At 44.9% G+C, this 21,157-nt stretch overlaps 1 protein-coding gene across 1 annotated transcript in view; it reads left to right on the top strand.

The window, feature by feature from the left end:
* LOC147463079 (internal alternative NAD(P)H-ubiquinone oxidoreductase A1, mitochondrial-like) overlaps window positions 1-21,157 on the top strand; it is a 99,367-nt gene that overhangs the window by 34,547 nt on the left and 43,663 nt on the right. The window contains exon 2 of the mRNA XM_086487147.1: window positions 20,236-20,452. Within this exon, the coding sequence (XP_086343273.1) occupies window positions 20,236-20,452 (217 nt within the window). The remainder of the gene's footprint in view (window positions 1-20,235; window positions 20,453-21,157) is intronic.

The raw sequence follows: 21,157 nt of genomic DNA, 5'->3' as shown, positions 1-21,157 counted from the left end.
GTTTTATTGAGTTTTTGGACAGATTCATACCATTTTTAAAGGTGACCGACCGCCCACTTAATAAGTGGGTAGCCATCTGATAAATAAGGCAACAGATCAGCCAGCGTTTTCTCTCTCTCTTTTTCTGGCAGAGCATAAAAAAAAACAATGAAAAAAAAAAAAAAAAAAAACGGGCGCGATCTCTACGCGAGCAGCTATTCGTGCCCGTGGCTAGGAGCTATAAAAGCATCACATGCCCTTACTCAGAGAGGAGGACCAATCTTTGCAAGGAGGAGATGCTGCTGCAAATTTCAGCCGTAAAGAAGACGTTGCAGGTGATGCCCATGGCTGCCCCAAGTGTACCAGATGTCGCCAAGACCCAGTGCGCGAGTTCCGTCGCGAAGAAGTGCCTACGGAGCGTGTTTCCATTGCGACAAGCTGCTGTTTTTGTCTGTTTTCAGCCCCTAAATGTCGTAGACGGGGCTGATTTATGAGAAGGAACCGTAGAACACACCTCTTTTGTGTGTAGGATTGGAAGAGAGGATTTTCTATGGAGAGATCTCTTCCGGGGATTTGCTTTCGAGAACGGAGTTGCGTTTCGAGCGTCGAGACTTTGAAGGTAACGATTTTCATGTTATGAACTCTGAGTATTTGTTTGCAGGGAGTAGGAGCAGAGGAAGGTATGAGCCTCTGCAGGAGAAATGCGCTCTGAGGAACTAGAGCCAGATCAGCCCAGGGGTTTCGTACCCGAGTTTGGGAAGTAGATCCACGGATCGGAGAGAGGTAGTCTCTCAAGTTGCGATCCGGAAGTTGGGATTCCCAAGTAAGGACTTTGTGTCCTGGAAAGCAAAGTTGTTCTGCGGGAAGAGGACTCTGGAAATAGAGTTCTAAAAGAGAGTTGCAGGGATGTCATGCCCTGAGTCTGGAAGGAGCACTTCCTCCGAAGGCTGGCCAAATAGATCATAGCACAATCCCTTGTTACCTTTGAGGAATGAAATCCATGCTTCATCTGTTTACTCTGCGCAATGGAAAGTCTGTAAGCAGATTATGAGTATTTTAGAAACCTTAACTAGCATGATGCATGCCAAGTTTGGAATCCCTTTGAATAACTGAATGATTGAGGATAGTGTAGCCGCTATATACGCCTCTGTGGGTGGGTTATTTTGTGGTGGTGCAAACCTGGGGTAGTTGAGCCAGGTGGGTCTCATTTGATGGATGAGTGAATGTTGTTGCCATCTTTTGACTCTCGATAATGAGCATTGCATAGGATCTTGTTTGGTCTTTGATGACGCATTTGTTGTGCTTTGCCGCACGTAGCTCGCGGCGGGGAAAATGCCCGCCGCGTTCCTTTATCACACCACGGCCCGGGCGGGAGCTCACCGTCATCGGCGCCCCGGCCCCGGACATGGTCCGCCGTCACTCATCGCCTACCGAGCCCTGTCGGCCACCCCCGAGCGCGCCAAGCCCCGCAAGACCCGAAAACGGCCCGAAAGTAGCCAAGCCCGTCGGCGGAAGGTAGCCTTGGCACTCGCCCGAGGGGGGGATTGCATCCCAACGTCACAAGAGGGGTGCAGGGAAGTCGTCGCCTCACCTCACCTGTCCCTCGCTCTGCAGTCCGCCCCGTTCCCGTCTCAACCGAGCACCACTACCCTTATAGTTGCGAAAATTCGGTGCGGGCTGGGAAGCTGAGGCTTCTGGGAACCATCAAGTCTTATTCTAGAACGAACGTGGTAATACGTTCGGTTCAAGTGCTTGTATAGACTTCTCCTCAGTAATAAAGATACTATTATGGGGGGACCAGCCCATCTTCTGGTCTCGAGTACTGTGTCGATCTTCTCACTTAATGTCTCTCTCTCTCTATCTATTTCTCTCTGTATCCTTTGGCTTCAGTAATAAGTGATAAATTCTATTTATCCGAATGTATTTTATATTGTTATGCGCTCCCGTTTGTGACAGTGTGCTTCCAAGAATCAGATCAATGGTATGATCTTCAGGACGAGCAGGTGGTAACTCGCCTGGCAGGCCCTCTGAGAAGCAATCGGCATGAGTGGAGAAAATCTTGGCGTCGTTTAACAAGTTTAGACATATTTGTCCTATCCTCATCACTCAACTCTTTCATAAAGATCGAGTAAACAAACAGCTTGGATTTCATTAATTTTGAAATGGCCGAAGCCGATACAATAGGGACAGACTCGCCCTTCAGTTTTATATCGAGTACAATGGTTCTGCCCTTCTTTGTAGTCAATGTCGCTAGCCTCGCCCGATAATCGACCATGGCGTTGTTCTTGTGGTACCAAGGAATTCCCAAGAGAACATCACAACCTTTCAAAGGCATTATGTAAAAGTCCTCATGCCCCAAATACCCCTGACAATGCAACCGAAGTTTTCCAATGACAGGTGTAATGGTTACGTCCCTGCCGGGTGCCGCTAGAACTGCCTCCGCAAGTCGTCCCATCTTGGTCTTTCACTTTGCCCCAAGCTCGGCAAAGTTTTGTACTCTCATCCATCGTGCTGGGATCGGTACCCACGAAATCTGGAACCAGTCCTGTTTTCAGCTTGCCTTTTCTTCCACGTTCCTCAGCTGCTCTCGAACTCTCAGGCCTTTCGTCATCCTTGTCATTCTGTTCTTTGTGTGCCTTTTTAGGACACTTTGCGGAGATATGTCCAGTTTCCTGCATCCAAAGCACTTCCCTTCCCTAATGAAGCGAGCCCGCTCCTGAGAAGTAAACTTGGGTCATGCATCCTTCTTTTCTGGGTTGCTCTTTCTCTTTCTACTTTCATTTGCTGAAGTCTATTCTGCTCTTTGTGTCATGACCTCATCGGTGGGGTACGTCAGACTGCGAGAGTGAATTGCAAAACCCTGTTTCGCATGACTCATTAACTTCTGAATAGAAGCCGACTTCTGTTCCAAGCAGTGATCTCGGATCTTTATAGGTAGACCCAAGGTAAACCGCTCAATCTGTTCTCTGAACGAGATCTTCTTGAATGAAGAGGCGGGTAGAAAAGAGCTCCAGAATCTCTCGCAATAAGCGTCCACTCTATCTTTCTTGGTCATCAGAAGATGGTTCCAAGCAGTTCGTATATCACGTTCATACTCTCGAGTCAACCAAGAAGAAAACAAAAGCCTCTTGAATTTTAGTCATTTAACTGGCGCAGTCTTGCTTAATAGAAGCGTGGACCACCAAGTTCGAGCATTCCCCTTAAAGTAAGAGGCAGCTCTCCGAATCTTAGAATGCTCGGAGTAACGTCCTCCCGCGAAAGCGATGTCAAACTGCTGTACAAAAGACAAAGCCTTCGAAGCATCTCTATATCCCGAAAACGTGTCAAATTTAATTGACTGTCCACCTTCCTTAAACTCTCGGACTTTCTTGCTTTTATCTTCCAGAAAGTCATATTGGTTGGCTTTATAAAAATTCTTCTTCTTTGCATAAAAGTTGTTGTCATCAAAGCCTGAACTGTCTGTAGACAAGTCCTCTATAGAACTGTCTGTCATTGGGCGAGATTTATACTTCTTTGCCTTTTTCTTGCCCTTTCCAAAGTGTTGTTTTTTGGTTCGCTTTTTGCCTTTGCGGTCTTCTTCTAGCTCATACTTCTTCTTCTTCTTCTTCTGACAGTTCTTCTAGCTCATCTGACTCTCTTCTTCGCTCGAGTCAGATGAGCTAGAAGAACTGTCAGAAGAAGAAGAAGAAGAAGTATGGGTACAAAAATTGAACATGCTTCTTCTGTTTCTTTGCCTTTTCAAATGTTGACTGACGACCCAAATAGCGCGAGAAGTCAGTGCCTTTCTTCTGCTTTTTGCCGTGCTTTTTAGGTTTGTTTTGTGCGTCAAAAAGCTGAGCAATCTGTGCATCAACCACCTCTTCTAATTCCTTCTCTGAATATTTCTTATGAGCATAAGGTTTCTTGAGAGCGGGTTTTGGGGGTGGTGGTGTGGTTTTCTGCCACTACGCATGCACTTCTTGCAAAGAAGTCACACTCATATATTTTGCAAATTTTGGGTCCTTTGCAAAATTGAGCATCATCTTTGTTGCATCGCCGATCAATCGACGACGCTCCGCTTGAGTAGGCCGAGGCGGGCCATACTCCTTGCCGGAATCTTCGTTGTGATCCCTTGCCGCATCTCCGGATGTAGAGGGAGTCCACTGATCCTTGCGTGAAGCCATAGGTGCCGCGTGAAAAAAAAAAATTAGGATCGGATTTCCCGCAGAAGAGAAATCGGCCGTGCTCTGATACCACTGTAACAAACTCTCCAAGTCAAGAATCTACTGCGACAACACCAAATAACCACTTCAAAACAGTTCACAGTTCACAATCGATTCACGCTGGCCCGGCGGAGTTCCGTGCCTAGAGATATTGGCCCCAAAGACTAGCGCCCCTTTCGGTATTTCTTTTTGTATTAATCTGAGTTCAAAATACAAGAGTGCGGGCAGGCGCTCACACTTAGACTCTGTGTCCAGATGCTCTGAGTTGTGAGTGGCCTACCCACTTATTTAAAGAGTACAACGGTTGCTAAAAGCAGAGCCCCAAAAGCTGAAAATCAAAAGCTCAAAAGCTTTGCAAAAATAAAGCAATTTCTCTTTCTCTCTCTCTCTCTCTCTCTTGCTAAAATAAAGCAAAGAGGCTTTTCTCTCTTTCTCTCTCTTGCGTAGTCAAATAAAGCAAAGAGGCTCCCTCTCTCTCTCTCTCTCCCAATTGCGTAGGAAAAGCAAGCGAAAAAGCTGGATTTCCGTACGGCTGGCCGCAAAATGCGCCGCAAATTCCGGAGGTCCGTACTGTTGCCACGTGTCAACAGCCACGTCAGCAAAATCAGGGTTTCATTTTCTGCAGTTAGGTTTAGGGTTAGGGTTTTTTATTTTAGGGTTAGGGTTTCGGCAGCCACATCATCACTTTGTGATAGTGCCCCTTTCGGTATTTCTTTTTATATTAATTTGTGTTCAAAGTACAAGAGAGTAGGGAGCCGCTCACTCTGAGACTCTGCATCGAGATGCTTTGAGAAGTGAGGCCTAGTCCATTTATTTATTGGTACGGATGCCCAAAAGCAGAGCCCCAAAAGCATTAGTTAAAAAGCTTCTCACTTAAAAGCAATTGTCCCAAGAGTTGCCAGCAGAATTAGCCAACGTAATTTCCGCAATTTCGTACAACGTACGGACTGCCACGTCATCAACGTAATTTGTGGCGCAAATTCCGGGTTGCCACGTCAGCACTCTGTCAACGCAATCCGTATTGGCTGCCACGTCAGCATGTGTGGGCACTGCCACATCATTAGTTTGTGACATACCCCCCTCTTGAAAGAATTGTAATCGTCCTCGATTATGCCTGCAAAAACAGACAAAGGCCATAAACCATCTTAGTAGACATTGACTGTTCGTACCGACGCACTAGACACGACACATCTAGCACATGTACCAATCGATGTATTTAGTAATCGCATCTAGATCCAGTCAAGACCTCATAAATGCCCGATTAACTAATCCATATTGCAATCATGTCTATAGAGATTTATGAGATCGAAATGCTGTAGTCATTTCGTCTTTCAGTTCTGCACTCAAACGAGTCAAGTACAAATCAATCAGTATCATTTTCATTTTCGGGAATTGCAGTTCATAAAGTCATATAGCAAAATACTGTGAGCCCAACAGTATCCCTGAAACCCAAAGGGACATCAGTGACTCTATATAAAAAATCGGAGTAATGTGTTGACAAAGGAGCGGAGTGACTTCCCTCTTGTGCAAGCCCATTGCACTAGATTCACCCATGCTGAAATCGGGGTTCTATCGGAGTAGACTATGCTAAACCGAATGCTTCAAGATAAAGTTCCAAAATCCGAGGAGTATGTGCTAGGTCCTCCTCCTCCATCCACTTCGCATCCAATGCAGGATAGTTCTTGAATTTAACCAAGAACCGCCTAATCACTTTACCTTTAATCTTTCTATCTTTATGTGCCAATATCTGTTTTGAAACAAGTATCTCCTCGCTTTCCTCCACTTCGGGTTGCTCATCTGGCTCCCCGTCATCGGGCACATCGCCTTTAAAAGGCTTCAAGAGACTCACATAAAAAGCATTGTGAATTCTCCAAGTATCAGGCAGATTCAGTCCAAAGGAGACATCATTTAAAGGTCCATACTATCTCATGCTAAGCTTTAGAAAAAGCTGCTCCTTTTCCTTTTTCTTTCTTAGGCGTGCCTTCTCAAAACGTAAGAGCACCCAATCGTCTTCCTTTAATTTCAAATCCCAACAGTGTCGATCTGCTGCCTTCTTGTGTCTTTCTTAAGATTTCGTTATAGCCTCTTGGACCTTGGCAAAAGCAGTGTCCAATTCCTCGTGTACTGGTCGGCTTCAAAAATCTCATCTTTCGTGCTAAGGAAGGGTGGAACCTTCAAAGCACCTTCAATAATCTCGAATGGCGCCTTCCCCGTCGAAGAGTGGATCGTGTTATTGTAGGCAAATTCCACCAAAGGCAAATTTTTTTCCCATTGAGTCTTCTGATAAAAAATGTAAGACTTCAATAAATCCAGTACGACTGAATTTGCAATCTCAGATTGCCCATCTGTCTGCGAGTGGAAAGATGACGAGAACTGCAACCATGTGCCAATGTTCTCCCAAATAGCCTTCCAAAACAAACTCGTGAATCGGGGATCTCTGTTAGAGACTATTGTCTCAGGCATGCCATGTAATCTGAATATCTAGGCAATGAATAGTCTCACTAAATGATCCGGCTTGACTGTTTTCTTCATTGGAATGAAATGAGCTTGCTTGCTAAATGTGTCAATAATAGTCCAGATACCATCGTGCCCACTCTGTGTCTTCGGGAGATCAAAAATGAAATCCATTGCAATACTTTCCCAAGGGCGGGTGGGAATGGGTAAAGGCTATAACAATCCCTGTGCTTTATGCCTGTCAAACTTGACCTTCTGGCGGGACAAAGCATTTGCCACCAAGTTCTTCTATCCTTGTACATGGACAATCTCAAAGCGAAACTGTGACAAGATGTTAGCCCACCGCATCTACTTTTCCGAAAGCTGCTTCTGTGACAAGTAGTAGTGTAAACTCTGATGATCACTGAAGACCGTAAAATTGGCTCCGAGTAGGTAAGGTCGCCGCTGAGTAAGAGCATGGATAATCGCCAAAAGCTCTTTCTCATAAATCTGTGCTGTCAATTCCGTCCTTGAAAAATACTTCGAATGACTTTTGCAAACCCGGAAAAGTTAAAATTGGTCCCATATTCAATTTCTCTTTCAAAGTCTGAAAGGCAGTCACCTGTGTGGGTCCCTAGGACAAAGGGACTCCTTTGTGTGTCAGAATGTGCAAAGGGGAAGCAACCTCTGCAAACTTTTGAACCACCGGTAGTAAGAACATAAGTGTCACGTGCACATCTAACCCTATGTGCATGTGGACAAGCTACTTCATGACAAGGGTTCAGTCAGCCTAGCTTAGGTAGTGTTCTGGCACTTTTGTGAGTCTGTTTGCAGACCGTGCATGTCCGTGCATATCCTCTAGTTACACACGGCATGATCATCAGATTACCATCAAAACCCATCAGGAGCATTTTCCGATGCAACAACACTTGCTCCGGCTCCATGACTTCTGCTTCATCGATGATCTTCAACTCTTCTTCTTCGGAAATGTCCTTTGGAGGTGTTCCCTGAAACACATTCAACCAAGAAACATGGAAAACGTTGTGCATTGACCATGAGTTAGGCAATTGCAATTTCATCGAAACCTCATTTATCTTTTTAATGACAGGAAATGGACCATACATTCTGAAAGACAACTTTGGACACTTCTTTCAACTTGCTTAAGACGCTGCTTCATGATTCTTAAATACACCTAATCCCCTTCCTTGATCAAAACATCTCGACGATGCTTGTTAGCCTGGCGTGAGTAAGACTCTTGAGTCTTGCTTAAGCCGAAGCTTCACACTCTCAAAAATCTCATCCAACGACTAACTTTCAGCATTGGCATCAGGCATGTGACTGATCGAGCGAGTCAAAAGTGACTCGAACGGACGACCAAAAGCTGCCTCATACGGAGTTCGACCAATGGCAGAGGAATAAGAGCCGTTCAAAATAGCCTGAACCAATGGGAGATAGAGCTTCCAATGAGACTGCTGATTATGCACATATGACTTTAAAACATCAAAAGCCAATTGATTGTAAATCTCTGGTGACTGTGGATGAAAAGCCGATGAAAAATTCAACTTAAGTGCCAAAATTTTCAAAGAGCGCGCGTCAAAAATTGGACGTGAACTCAACATCCCTATCTGAAACAATCGATTTTGGCAAACCACAGAGGGGGTACCAATACTTAATGAACAACCACGCCACATCTTGTGCGGTGGCTGTGGCCTTACAAGGAATCAACATGCAAAACTTGCTGAAACAATCAACAATTGTCAAACATTGAGTGTTCCTTCAATGCAAACTAGGTGGAAGGTTAGTGACAAAATCCATGGAAATATCTTGAAAAGGTCCATCCGGAATAGGCAGCAAAAGCAAGAGGCCTTGCTACTTACCTCGAGGAGCTTTTACCTTTTGACAAATAGTGCACTGTGTGACATAACGAAACACATCTTTTCGCATTTTTAGGCCAATAAAAGAATCTTTCTATTTTTTCAAGACTGGTGTTCATTCCCCTATGCCCACCCGTGAGAGTGTCATGTGCATCATGCAATTGGTTGGCCTGAGAGAGGGCAACACACATAGACGTTGACGAAAATACCACAAACCATCACGAATGAGATAGTTGCTTGGCCCTTGGGAAGCAAAAGTATGCAACCATTGCTTACCAAACTCGGAATCCGCATACTGGTTCTTCATGGTGTCGAAAGACACACCCTGAAGAGAAACTGTGGATCTTGACTTAAGAGTCAAAATCTGTCTTTTGCGATTTAACGCATCTGCAACAGGGTTAGCTTTTCTAGGCACATACTCAATCAAACCTCCAAATTGCTCAAAAAATTGTGACCATCGTGCTTGGCGATCACTCCAATGTGCACTAGGCATAGACTGGAGCCACTTGAGGGCTTGGTGATCTGTGCGAACTGTGAACTGTCTACCATACAGAAAATGCTTCCAATGCTTAAGAGAGTGAATGACAGACAAAACTTCTTTATCATAAACTGAATAATTCTTTTCTGCACTAGAGCTTCCAACTAGAAAAGCTATTGGACGACCATGCTGTTGAAGCACAGCGCCGATGGCGACATTGCTCGCATCCGTATATACCTCAAAGGGGTCATCCCAAGAGGCAAGGATGAGACATGGCGCTTCTGTCACCGCAACCTTGAGAGCTGCGAAAGCCTCAATGGCTGCCTCGGGCAAATCCACGCACTGTCGGCAAGTCTTTACCCCTTTCAAAACATTAGTCATGGGTGCGGCAATGCGTGCAAAATTCTTTATGTGCGAACTATATGCTTGAAATAAACCAAGAAAAGAATGCACACCATATGAAGTTTTGGGCAAATCGCAATTACGTACCTGTTCCACCTTCGCGGGGTCTAGCTTGACGTCTTCTGCAGAAATGATATAACGCAGACTAGTAACTTCAATGAGAAAAAACTGAGATTTCTTAGCTGCAATGTAGAGTTGACACTCATCCAAACGAGTTAATACCCTTTCTACATCCTTTTATGTTGTTCCCACGAAGCAGAAAAAATGAGAATATCATCAAGAAAGATGAACACACATACACCAACCATATCGCCAAAACGGCCTACGATGAGACGGTTAAATGTACCTACGGCACCTGTCAATCCAAAAGGCATGACTACATACTCCCATTGCCCTCGCTCTGTGCGAAAAGCGGTCTTGAAGATGTCGCCTTTGAATACCCTTACCTGATGGTATCCACTCTTGAGATCGACCTTACTGAAAACCTTTGCCCCATTGAGCCTATCGAGGATATACTCAATGCGAGGCATCGGAAACTTGTTCTTGACGGTCATCTTGTTTAGTGCCCTGTAATCAACACACAAACGAGACGAACCATCCTTCTTGCGGATAAACAAAATAGAAGCAGCAAAAGGACTTACACTTGGACATATGAATCCTCTAGCCACCAACTCCGTGAGTTGCCGCTCTAACTCTTCTTCCTGATTCTTGTTCAAACGGTAGGGAGCCTTATTGACAGACTGTGCCCCCTCCGTGAGCTCGATGCAATGGTCCTCCGGCTGCTCGGGTGGGAGACGGGGTGGAAGATCATCCTGCAAAAAGTAATGTGTAAACTTGGTAAACAAAGCTGAATACCTGTCTGGAGCTTAAATGCTCTGGGTAACTGGAGCAGCATAGATGAATGCCGCTTGTGCTCCTCGTAGTAATTCACGCTTTGCATGCACATGAGAAATGAGAGGCAAAGAATGCAGACCCTCCTCAGCACGAATGATCATGGGAGAGTCACTTTTGGCATTCATATGAGAGTATTGTCCTCCCAATCAATAAGAGGGTTATGCTCACGTAACTATCAAATGCCCAAAAGCATATCACATCCTGAAAGAGGAGACACGACAAAGTTCCTACAGAAGGTAGCTTGTTGAACTGAAAACAACACGTCACGGCACTCTTGCGTGTTGAGGGAGTCCATACCGGGAGCGAAGCCAGACACCTTGAGAGGAGATGTCGGACGAACCTCTAAGCGGGCTCTCTCTACAAGAGAGACACTAATCACATCATGCATACTGCCTGGGTCAAACAATATGACAAAACGCTGACCCTTTACATGACCATAACACTTTATGAGAGACTCATCAATGTGTGTCAGAAACATGTGAAGACTCAAATTGATTCATTAAAGTGCTTGTGATTCTTTGGGTTCTTTAAGTGGGGCTGTCTTAGGACAAGCCTTCTTAATGTGACCCTTGACGTGACATCGATAACATCTACCTTCCTTAGCATAAATAACTTGTTCTTCAGCCGTTATGTATCCTCCTATAATTCCTTGTGCAACTTTTTCATCCGGGGTTAGCTTAGGTTTTGCAGGTGCTTTAGCTTTACCCTTAGATTCATTTTGAGAGTTCTTTTCCGAAGGATTAGAGGAAGATTGGCTAGAAGAGTTACCATTCTTACCATTCTTACCGTTCTGAGGGTTTTGAGAAGTCTGAGAGGTACTTTGAGACGACTTGTTCTCCTTAGGCTTTCCCTTGTTGTGCTTCATCTTGTGTGCGAGAGCAATCGCTACCGCCTTGTTGTGATCCACGGGATTGAAAACTTCCACATCAAACCTAATATAGTCGTCCAATCCGAAAATGAAAGCCTCTTTGCGCTTCGCATCTGATTTGCGTAATTGGGTGCCAAGTTGCAAAACACGGTTAGAAAAAGACATGGCTGGAGTACCATTTTGCTTGCGCCAATCTTCCTTTAACCGCGCTAGGTACTAAGGGGGCAAGAACCGCGCCTTGAGCTTGTCTTGGAAGTCGGCCCAACTAGAAGTCGGCCAATTGCTCCTCTTGCCACGCTTGATACCAATCAATGGCATTACCGGCAAGATTCATGGCTACTGTCAAAACTTTGCTATTCCCTGTCTTCTTAGTTGTCGCAAAATAAGCATTAAATTGATGCAACCAAGAATGAATAACATTAGCATCCATCTTACCATCATACTTACTAAATGATGCAACCAAGAATGAATAACATTAGCATCTATCTTACCATCATACTTACTAAATGTCAGCTTCTCCGTGACGGGGCTGTTTGAATCCGCTTCTCGACTTGCACTACCCGATGATTCGTCCACGTCCTTAAGTGGCTCGGACTTCGAGGTGAGAACCTGTAAGACCAACTCTTGCATGCGTTGGTCTCTCTACGTCTCACGTCTTTCTTCGGCCGCCAAGCGCGCTTGCTTGCGCTCACACTCTAAGGCTGCCATTCTTTCTTCGCGCCACGCTTCTTGTCTCGTCATGTCCATCATCGTCTTGACCAAAGCCTCCATAGGATTTGATGCAATCCTTGGCGTAGATGGGGAAGGGGGAGGGTCGGAAAAACCTCCTAGTGGGGAAAATTCTTCTTCGCCACCTCCATGCTCATCACCTTCATGCGAAGTATCCATTCCGCTTTGGGTGATGACCAGACACTGAGATCTTGAGTTCTTAAGTTCACGAGGAACTTGGGTTCTTGTGGTTCTTGGGTTCTTGTGTCATGAAGTAGCTTGTCCACATACACATAGGGTTCAATCAACCTAGCTTAGGAAGTGTTTTGGCACTTTTGTGAGTCTGTTCACAGACCGTGCATGTCCAGGCACTTAAGAGTAGATGCTTATCCTTTGGTTGCACACAGCATGATCATCAGATTACCATCAGAACCCATCAGGACAATTTTTACAGTGCACAGACCTATCTTCCCTATTTTAGCCATTTTTCACTTATTATTAATAAGTGACTTTGTTGGGAAACTGGGTAGGGCAATTTTGACAAGCAAGTATATAAGAAAACCTATCGCTAGCATTATCTGGCAGAAGAGGCAGCAGGGACCCGGCGTCCGACAGTGCACCTTCTCAGCAAGACCCCCAACAGACACCAAATCTGCCCTAGCGTTTTTGGATCAGCCTCAAGCTCTCGCGTTTTGCAGATTTCAGCCTTACGACATCGCGACAAGGCCCTTGCGGTAGCAGATCTTCACCGCATCGTTTCCTCCACAACAGATCAGCCCTAGCGTTAGCAGAAACAACAGATCTGGCCTAGCGTTTTTGCATCATGCAGTTCAACCTATCATTTTGCAGATTCTCTGCAACAGAACACCCAGTAGATTCAGCGTTTTCAGTTTTCAGCACATAGACACCTCAGGATAGCCCCCAAACCTCGCAGATTTCCTCGCAGATTTCACCTTCCCGCAGGAGCAGACCCTTGCCGCACGGTCAGATCAGCAAGAGTTTGCAGATTCAGCCCGCTATTCGCAGATTTCAGCATCTGCGTTTTCAGCGCATCGTCGTCATCGCCGTCGTCACCGACATAGAATCAGAATTCAGTAGATACAAGATTTGCAGATTTCAGCCCTTAGCGTTTTCAGTTTTTAGTTCGTCTCGTCATCGTCCCATCATTGTCAACATCGTCGGCAAGTCCATTGCATTGTAGAGATTTGTGCAATTAGTAGTAGACCGCTCTCGCCATAGAGAGTGGGGCCTTCGGAGAAGGGTTTGACAACATTCTGGTGTCATATTCTTCTCTCTCTATCTCTCAGTCTCAGCACCTTCATTCACAGTGTTTACCACTTTGTTTGTGATCATTTGCACTCTCTCACTAAAGGAACGGAAGGCTTTCCCTTCCGTAAGTAAAAGGATCCCCTTGAGTTCGGAGAACTCATCTTGAGCAAAGTTCAACATCCACTTCCACTGCATCTTACAACAAGCCCAAACAGCTTCTAACTTCATGAATATTCTTCAAATTGGGCCAATCACGGATAGTGTCAATCTTGGCTGGGTCCATCTGTACTCCTGCTGCTGAGACGATGTGTCCCAGAAAGTGTATCTGCGGTAAGAAAAATTCTCTCTTCTTGGCATTTATTACTAACTTGTGATCTCGCAATGCCTAAAAGACCTGTAGCAAATGGTGTGTATATTCTGCCTCATCCTTGGAGAAGACTAATGTCATCAAAGAAAGTGCCAACAAAAGATCTGTACTCTCTGAAAATCATATCCATCATTCGGTTGAAAGTCGCTAGAGCATTGGTAAGGCCAAAAGGCATCACCAAAAATTCATATAAACCGAAGCTCGTCCGAAAAGCTGTCTTGTAGACATCTCCCGGCGCGATTCGGATGTGATGATATCCGCTTTTCAAATCGATCCTGTTGAAACAAGAGGACCCCTATAGTCGGTCAAGAATATCATCGATTCTTGGAATCGGAAATCTCTGTACTTGATGGTGATTTTATTGAGAGCTCTATAATCAATGCACATTTTCCAAGATCCGTCTTTCTTTAAAACCAACAACACCGGAGAGCAGTAGGATGAAGTACTCGGCTGGATAAGACCCTTTTCGAAAAGGTCTTTCACTTGGTTCATAATCTCTTCGTTCTGGGCTCGGCTCACACGGTAAGGTGGCTGGTTTGGTGGTGTGCTTCTAGGTATCAGATCAATAGTATGATCCTTAGGACGAGATGGTGGCATCTCGCCTGGCAGGCCCTTAGAAAAGCAATCTTGATCTTTCACTTTGCCCCAAGCTCGGAAAGTTCTGTACTTTCATGAATCATGCTTTGGTCAGTACCCATGCTGCTTTCATCTTGCCTTTTTTGCCACGTTCCTCAGCTGCTCTCAAACTATCTGGCCTGTCTTCATGTTGTTTTTGCTGTGCCTTTTTAGGGCACTTCGCGGAGACGTGCCCATGTTCCCCGCATCCAAAACACTTCCCTTCTTTGATGTAATTGGCCCTCTCTCGAAGAGTGAGCCGGGGTCGTGTATCCTCGTCTTTCTTTTCTTGGGAACTCTTTCTCTTTTTACTTTCATTGTTAGAAGTTTTTTGGGTTTTCTGAGTCAAGATCTCATCAGTGGGGTAAGTCAAATTTCCCGAATGTATTGCAAAACCCCGTTTCGCATGACCCATCAATTCTTGAATAGAATTGGACTTTTGTTCGAAGCAGTACTCTCCAATCTCTGTAGGAAGTCCGCAACAAAACGGTTCAATTTGTTACTTAAACAAGACCTTCTGAAATGAAGAGGTTGGTAGAAAAGAGTTCCAAAGTCTCTTGCAATAAGCGTCGAGAGAATCTCCCTTGGTCATCCGAAGATGATTCCAAGCGGTTCATATATCTCGTTCGTACTCTTGAGTCAGCCAAGAAGAAATAAGGAGCCTTTTGAATTTCAACCATTTGACTGGCGCTTCCTGGCTTAGAAGAAGAGTGCACCACCATGTTCGAGCATTTCCCTTGAAGAAAGATATAGCCCTCCGAATCTTGGAGTGCTTTGAGTAATGCCCTCCAAAGAAAGCTATGTCAAATTGCTGAATGAAGGCCAAAGCCCTCAGAGCATCTCGGAATCTAGAAAAAGAGTCAAACTTAATCGATTGTCCACCTTCTTTGAATTCTTTTACTTTCTTGCTTTTATCTTTGAGGAAGTCATATTGGTTGGCTCTGTAAAAATGCTTCTTCTTTGCATAAAACATGTGAACGTCGGAGTCCGAACTGTCTGAGGATGACTCCTTTATAGAATTGTTAGAAACTAGGCGAAATCTAGGCTTTTTTGCCTTTTTCTTGCCCTTTCCGAAGCTTTTCTTTTTGCTTCGCTTATGAGAATCTTCTTCGTGATCTCCTCCCGCATTCGTAGATGCAGAAGAAGTCGACTGTTTCTTGTTGGAATCCATAAATGCCGCGAGAAAAGGATCGGATTTCCCAGTAGAAGAGAAATCGGCCGCACTTTGATACCACTGTAACAAATTGGACACCCCAAGTCGAGATTCTACCACGACACAACAGAGATTCACTTCAAAACAGTTCACAAAGACGACACAGCCCGGCGTAGTTTAGTGCCCAGAGGTATTGGCCCCAAAGACTGGCACCCCTTTCGATATTCTTTTAATATTAATCTGTGTTCAAAGTACAAGAGAGTAGGTAGGCGCTCACTCTCAGACTCTACGTCTAGATGCTCTAAGAAGTGAGGCCTAGCCCACTTTTTTATTGGTACAAGGGATGCCCAAAAGCAGAGCCCCAAAAGCATTAATTAAAAAGCTTCTCACTCAAAAGCAATTGTCCCAAAAGCTGCCAGCAAAATCAGCCAGCGTAATTTCCGCAATTCCGTACAGCGTACGGACTGCCACGTCATCAGTGTAATTTGCGGTGCAAATTCTGGGCTGCCACGTCAGCACTCTATCAGTGCAATCCCCGGGCGTACGTACAGGCTGCTACGTCAACATATGTGGGCATTGCCACGTCATCAATTTGTGACAGGCAGCCTGTTTGGATTTCCGGATTTTACGTTGGCTTGCTCACGCGGCAGATTGTACGGATTTCCATGATTCACGCTGACAACTTTTGAGCACCTGCTTTTGGATCAGATGCTTTTGAGTTTACTGCTTTTCATGTAACTGCTTTCGAGGCCAAGGGCCTTTAAATATGTGCAGAGGGCTCATTCTTTGGCATGCTTCAGCGTGAAGGTGTAGGGATTGGAGTACCGACATTGTACTCAGTTAAAGCAATATAAAGAAATATCGAAAGGGGCGCCAAGGTTTGGGGCCAATACTCTCTGGGGTGGAACTTCGCCACCCCTTGTGTCGTCTTTCAGTTCAGTTGTTATTGAAGTGCTAAAAGTCTGTTCAGTCTGTTCTTTTCCGTTGGCATGTGGTACCCGTCTCGTGACAGTGGTATCAGAGTATTAAGCGTGTGCTTTTCTGAAATCATACCAGTCCTACAAAAGAGCAGACAGAGCAAACCGGCGCTTCAAAAGGCTACTCGAATTTTATTTGAAGAATCTTCGTGCTCCGACCCCGGACTTATTATCCACTTCCACCCTTACTTCATCACGCATCGGACGCGCTCCCGTCTTCACCGCTTTGTCTTATAGGGCATAAGCCATAAAGAACCCAAGACATGGCATTCATGGATTCAGCAGAATATTTGCAGTTTCTTCTCGACGAGCTTCGTGACATTCTTTCACGGCATCCTCAACAGAATCGCTAGATGCTGCAAAGTTTTCAATAATTTGAATTACATGTTACCTCCTCTGATGCCCCAGGTGGTACCTTCTTCTCTGGCACCAGAAAGTACGAGAGCTTTCGACCGACAACCTTCCCAGCTGTATGTTCCGATTGGGGGAGTCTTCAGAAATATAGTGCAGCCATTTGACCCTAATCCAGTGCAACCGCCATTGCCACCGCCGTTGCCCCCACCTCCACCACCACCGCGGCCAGCAGGCTACAATGGTTGGAGCCCATATGGATACCTTATTATCCGTACCCGGGATACGCGCCTAACCAGCCCAAAGATTTCAAGGATGGTAGCATGATAGTCAAATTTCACTTTTTCCGGGGTGAAAGATCGGAAGAAAGCATTGCAGTTACTACAACAATTCGACATCATCTATCCTTTGGGGAACTATAGAAGAATCCAAGATTTCTTGAGCAACACGATTTCTTACAGATAATGCTATGCAGTGGTGGAGCTCAATCGCGACACAACCGCATGCTCCAAGGACCTGGTAAGATTTCAAGATAGTGTTTGCACGCAGTTTTATGACTTCTATGTTTGAAGTATAGATCTTGGCAGAATGGGGCAATTTCAAAATGCTTGCCACGAGACCATGGACGATTATAATCAAAGGTTTCGCGATGTATACCTTCCGGTATCCTTCTTTAGGTTCGTTCCCTTGGAGGCCCAATGCGAGCGATATACCATTGGACTACCGTCACCATTGCAGGAATATTGTCTCCATAGGAAATTCTCCCACCATTCAAGAGCTTATGAACCATGCTGTGGTCGGATACAAACTGATGAAGGGAAAGCTAGAGTTTACCACAGAAGAACCTCCGGCCACTAACCACAACTCTCGACAACAACGAACAAATTCTCGGGAGTCTCATGAAACCCAACCTCAAAGGCCTCGTTTGACACAGCGTCAACGAGAAACCCTTTTACAAGAAGGCCGATGCTTCGGATGTTTTCAAACAAGGCATACATTCACTACATGTCCTGAGCGAGCCTTGACGTCTACATAGCAACGTTCGGCTCACACGACAGAACGATCCTCAGGGCCACCTCCAGCCAAGAGAGCTAGACCCGCTATTGGACTAGTCTCTGATATCTATGGCATACGCCTTGAAAGTACAAATGAATTGTGTCGAGCGTACGGTAAAGTCAACGGCTTGAATGCCCTTATTTTCTTTGACCCTGGAGCTACAGAGAACTTCATCCATCCAAAATTCTTGAAGCAGATGTACTTTGATTATGATGCAGAGGGTGGAGAAATTGAAGCTAAGCTAGCCACGGGGCAAACTTAGAAAGTGGTACCGCTCATTGGTGCTCTTCTAGTAACTATCCAAGATTATCATGGAAAAGCCGATTTCCACATTATGAAGTTGGGCAATTGCGACGTTCTCTTGGGCATGCCGTGGCACGACAAGAATGATGCGACTCTTCAAGTTGGGAACCGAACCATCACCGTGATGCAGAAGGTCAAGCCAGTCGTCCTCAAAGTTCGGTTGTCCGAACAAAACTCTGAATGAACTTTCTAGTTGTTTTATAGCTAGATACTTTTGAACATTGTTTGAGAAAGTATTGTTTGAAATTTGCTTGAAATGGATGCTATTTGTTTTAAACTTGTCTAGGTGCCGATTTGAACTGTTTGACTCTGGTTTTAATACTGGTTTCAATGCTTGGTGATTTACTCCCGGGCAGAGTGGTGAGAAATGATGTTTGGGAATGCTTGCACATACTCATGGTCCGGACCCTTGTGGTTATTTGTGGGGGGAGTATTGAATGCTTGAAAAGTGTTGTTGTTGTTGCTCCCGACCCGGACTTGGATTATTCACAGGAGGAGTATTAAGAAGTTTGCGCAGTGGTTACTCTCAGCACCTCCAAACGACGCAGGCTACGGTCTTGGGGGGCGTTTGGTTGTAAAAAGCCTCTTTATCTCCGGGCCTGGACTTTTTTAGATTATGTGGGAGGAGTGATGAGGGAGTCGTTGAATATCTCCCAGCCCGGACCTTGTTAGATTATGCTGGAGGAGTGTTCATCGGTGACTTTATGTTTCTATGTCTTGTTACATGCATATAAGAGCATTTGTGTTGCATTGTAATTTGTGATGTGTCAACCACTGAATATTCTTTTTTGGATGTGATACTTCTGGGAAGTCAATGACCGAGGATATCAAGAGTTCTAATTTGGAACGAGACTTCTTATTGGATGAGATTCTTCTAGGAAGCCAACGACCCAAAAAATCAAGAGCTTCGATTCGGAATGAGAAAACTGATTGTCCCTCGAAATGACACTCGGAAATTTTTGAGCTAACTTGAGTTGTTTTGCAAATATGATGTAATCGCGGACGATTACTTTCTTTCAAGAAGGGGGGATGTCACAAATTATTGACGTGTCAAGCCACTAAAGAACGGAGCCAACCTGCAGATCCCGGCCAAGGGGCGTAAACCCTAAGTGAAGAAGCAGAAGCGGCAGAGGAAGTTTTACCAACTTGCAAAGTCTTGCCGAGTGGCCTATTTTTAAAGAGGAGTTCCCGCCAACTTATGGGACCTTGTCCGATGGGGACCAAGTGACATAAAGGCATTAAAATAAAGCTAGACCCTCACACACACAAAAAGATAGCGTAACCAACTGATGACGTGGTAGAGAAGTACGGATTCCCGAATTTTGCACTGACTGTTGATGTGGCAGCTTGTACGGATTTCTGGATTTTACACTGGCTTGTTATGTGGCAGATTGTACGGATTTCTGCTTTTTGCGCTGGCTTGCTGATGTGGCAGCCTCTACGGATTTTCGTGATGTACGTTGACAGCTTTTGACCACCTGCTTTTGAGTTTACTGCTTTTCATGTAACTGCTTTCGAGGCCAAGGGCCTTTAAATATTTGCAGAGGGCTCATTCTCTAGCACGCTTCAGCGTGAAGGTGCAGGGATTGGAGTACCGGCATTGTACTCAGTTAAAGCAATATAAAGAAATACCGAAAGGGGCGCCAAGGTTTGGGGCCAATACTCTCTGGGGTGGAACTTCACCACTCCCCGTGTCGTCAAGCATGTCTGCTCTTCAGTCCATTTCATTCTCCTGAACAGAGAGGGCCCACGGGAGTTGTAACTTTGCTCAAGCATTAATATGAAAATAAATACCGAAAGGGGCCCCAGATTTTGGGGCCAATACCTCTGGGCACAGAACTACGCCGGGCCGTGTCGACTCTAATTTAAAGTGTGATAAAGTTGTGAAGGATTTTAAGTGATTCTCTCGTGTGTGCCAAATTTCCGACTTGGGGTGCCCAAGTCTGTAACAACACCCCTACTCCCACCCCCTCTCTCTCTTTTTTCAGTGGTTTCTTTATGTGTTTATCATTAAGACGGGTGAAAACGTCAAGGTTGTACCTTCGTAAATTTATGTCTCCAAGCATTTTTTACTGATGGGTGTTCTTACTCTTGATCCCATTTTCAAGTTTGTACTTGCCTATTGCTTTCTAGTTGTAGATTTATGTCTCCAAGCATCTTTTGTATTCTTACTCTTGATCCGTTTTTTACTTCTAGAGAGTCTTATGTCTTCTTCTGTCCTCTGTTAGCTGCATGCAGATTTTTCTTTCAGTGTTATTCCTACAACCAATAGGGCACATTATTTACACAATTGCTGATTCATACAGGTCCATTGTGTGGCAGAGGAGGAGGGCTCATCAATGTTAGGAGAACCAAAACGATTCACGGTAGCCTATGACAAGCTTGTGATTGCAGCAGGGGCTCAGGCTTTGACTTTTAACATACATGGGCTACAAGACCATGCTATTTTTCTCCGAGAAGTTTCAGATGCTCAAAGCATCAGAAGGAAATTGTTGATGAACCTCATGTTATCAGAGACTCCTGGTACAAATGTTACTACCTTTTAACATTCCATTGGCCAGTTAGGCAGGAAGAGAAAACCTAAGTGAACTGTGGTTACAACTTTAAACAGATAATTCTTACTTCATGTGGCATGCCTAGGTTTACTAATCTGTATGGTAGGTCTGTCAATGGATGGAAGGCCACCTACTCATTCAGTCCATGACACTTTAAGAGATGTATATAGCAATTGAATCGCATATACAACCAATGAAGACATTAATGCCTGGATGCTAGTCATGCACTGCTGGCCTGTGGCAACCATGCTTCTCCAAGATGAGCGACGGAAATGGAATATGGAGCTACCAAGACTCCATTCTCCAAAGATCGGACGTGTGAATCAAGTATTACTTCCTGTTTTGAAGAAAGAGTTGGCTTAATAGCCCCACTCTCCAAGTGCTGATAAGGATCGCTCATGTTTTTGTCTGATGCTGTGGTTGCATGGCACACCTAGCACATCAAATGCACCAGCCATTTGTACTGGCTAATGTTCTAAAAGTCTCTGGGGCTAAGAAGCATTGGAAGCAGACATTCCTGTCTCCCTTTGCCATCCGCTGTTATCTTGTTGGTTGTAAGATTGCCTTCACATCATCACATTAATGCCATGGCTTCTGTTAACTCATTTTCAGCAGATGCTCTGATTGAGTGTGAGCTTGAGCACACTAGGGTCGAAGCAAAGTTGTAGGGCTT

The sequence above is a fragment of the Adiantum capillus-veneris genome, chromosome 2 (assembly GCF_014529385.1).
Source record: "Adiantum capillus-veneris isolate H3 chromosome 2, ASM1452938v2, whole genome shotgun sequence".
In the NCBI taxonomy this organism is placed as follows: domain Eukaryota; kingdom Viridiplantae; phylum Streptophyta; class Polypodiopsida; order Polypodiales; family Pteridaceae; genus Adiantum; species Adiantum capillus-veneris.
Note: the sequence above shows the minus strand (reverse complement) of the source record. Positions and strands in the feature narration are given on the sequence as shown.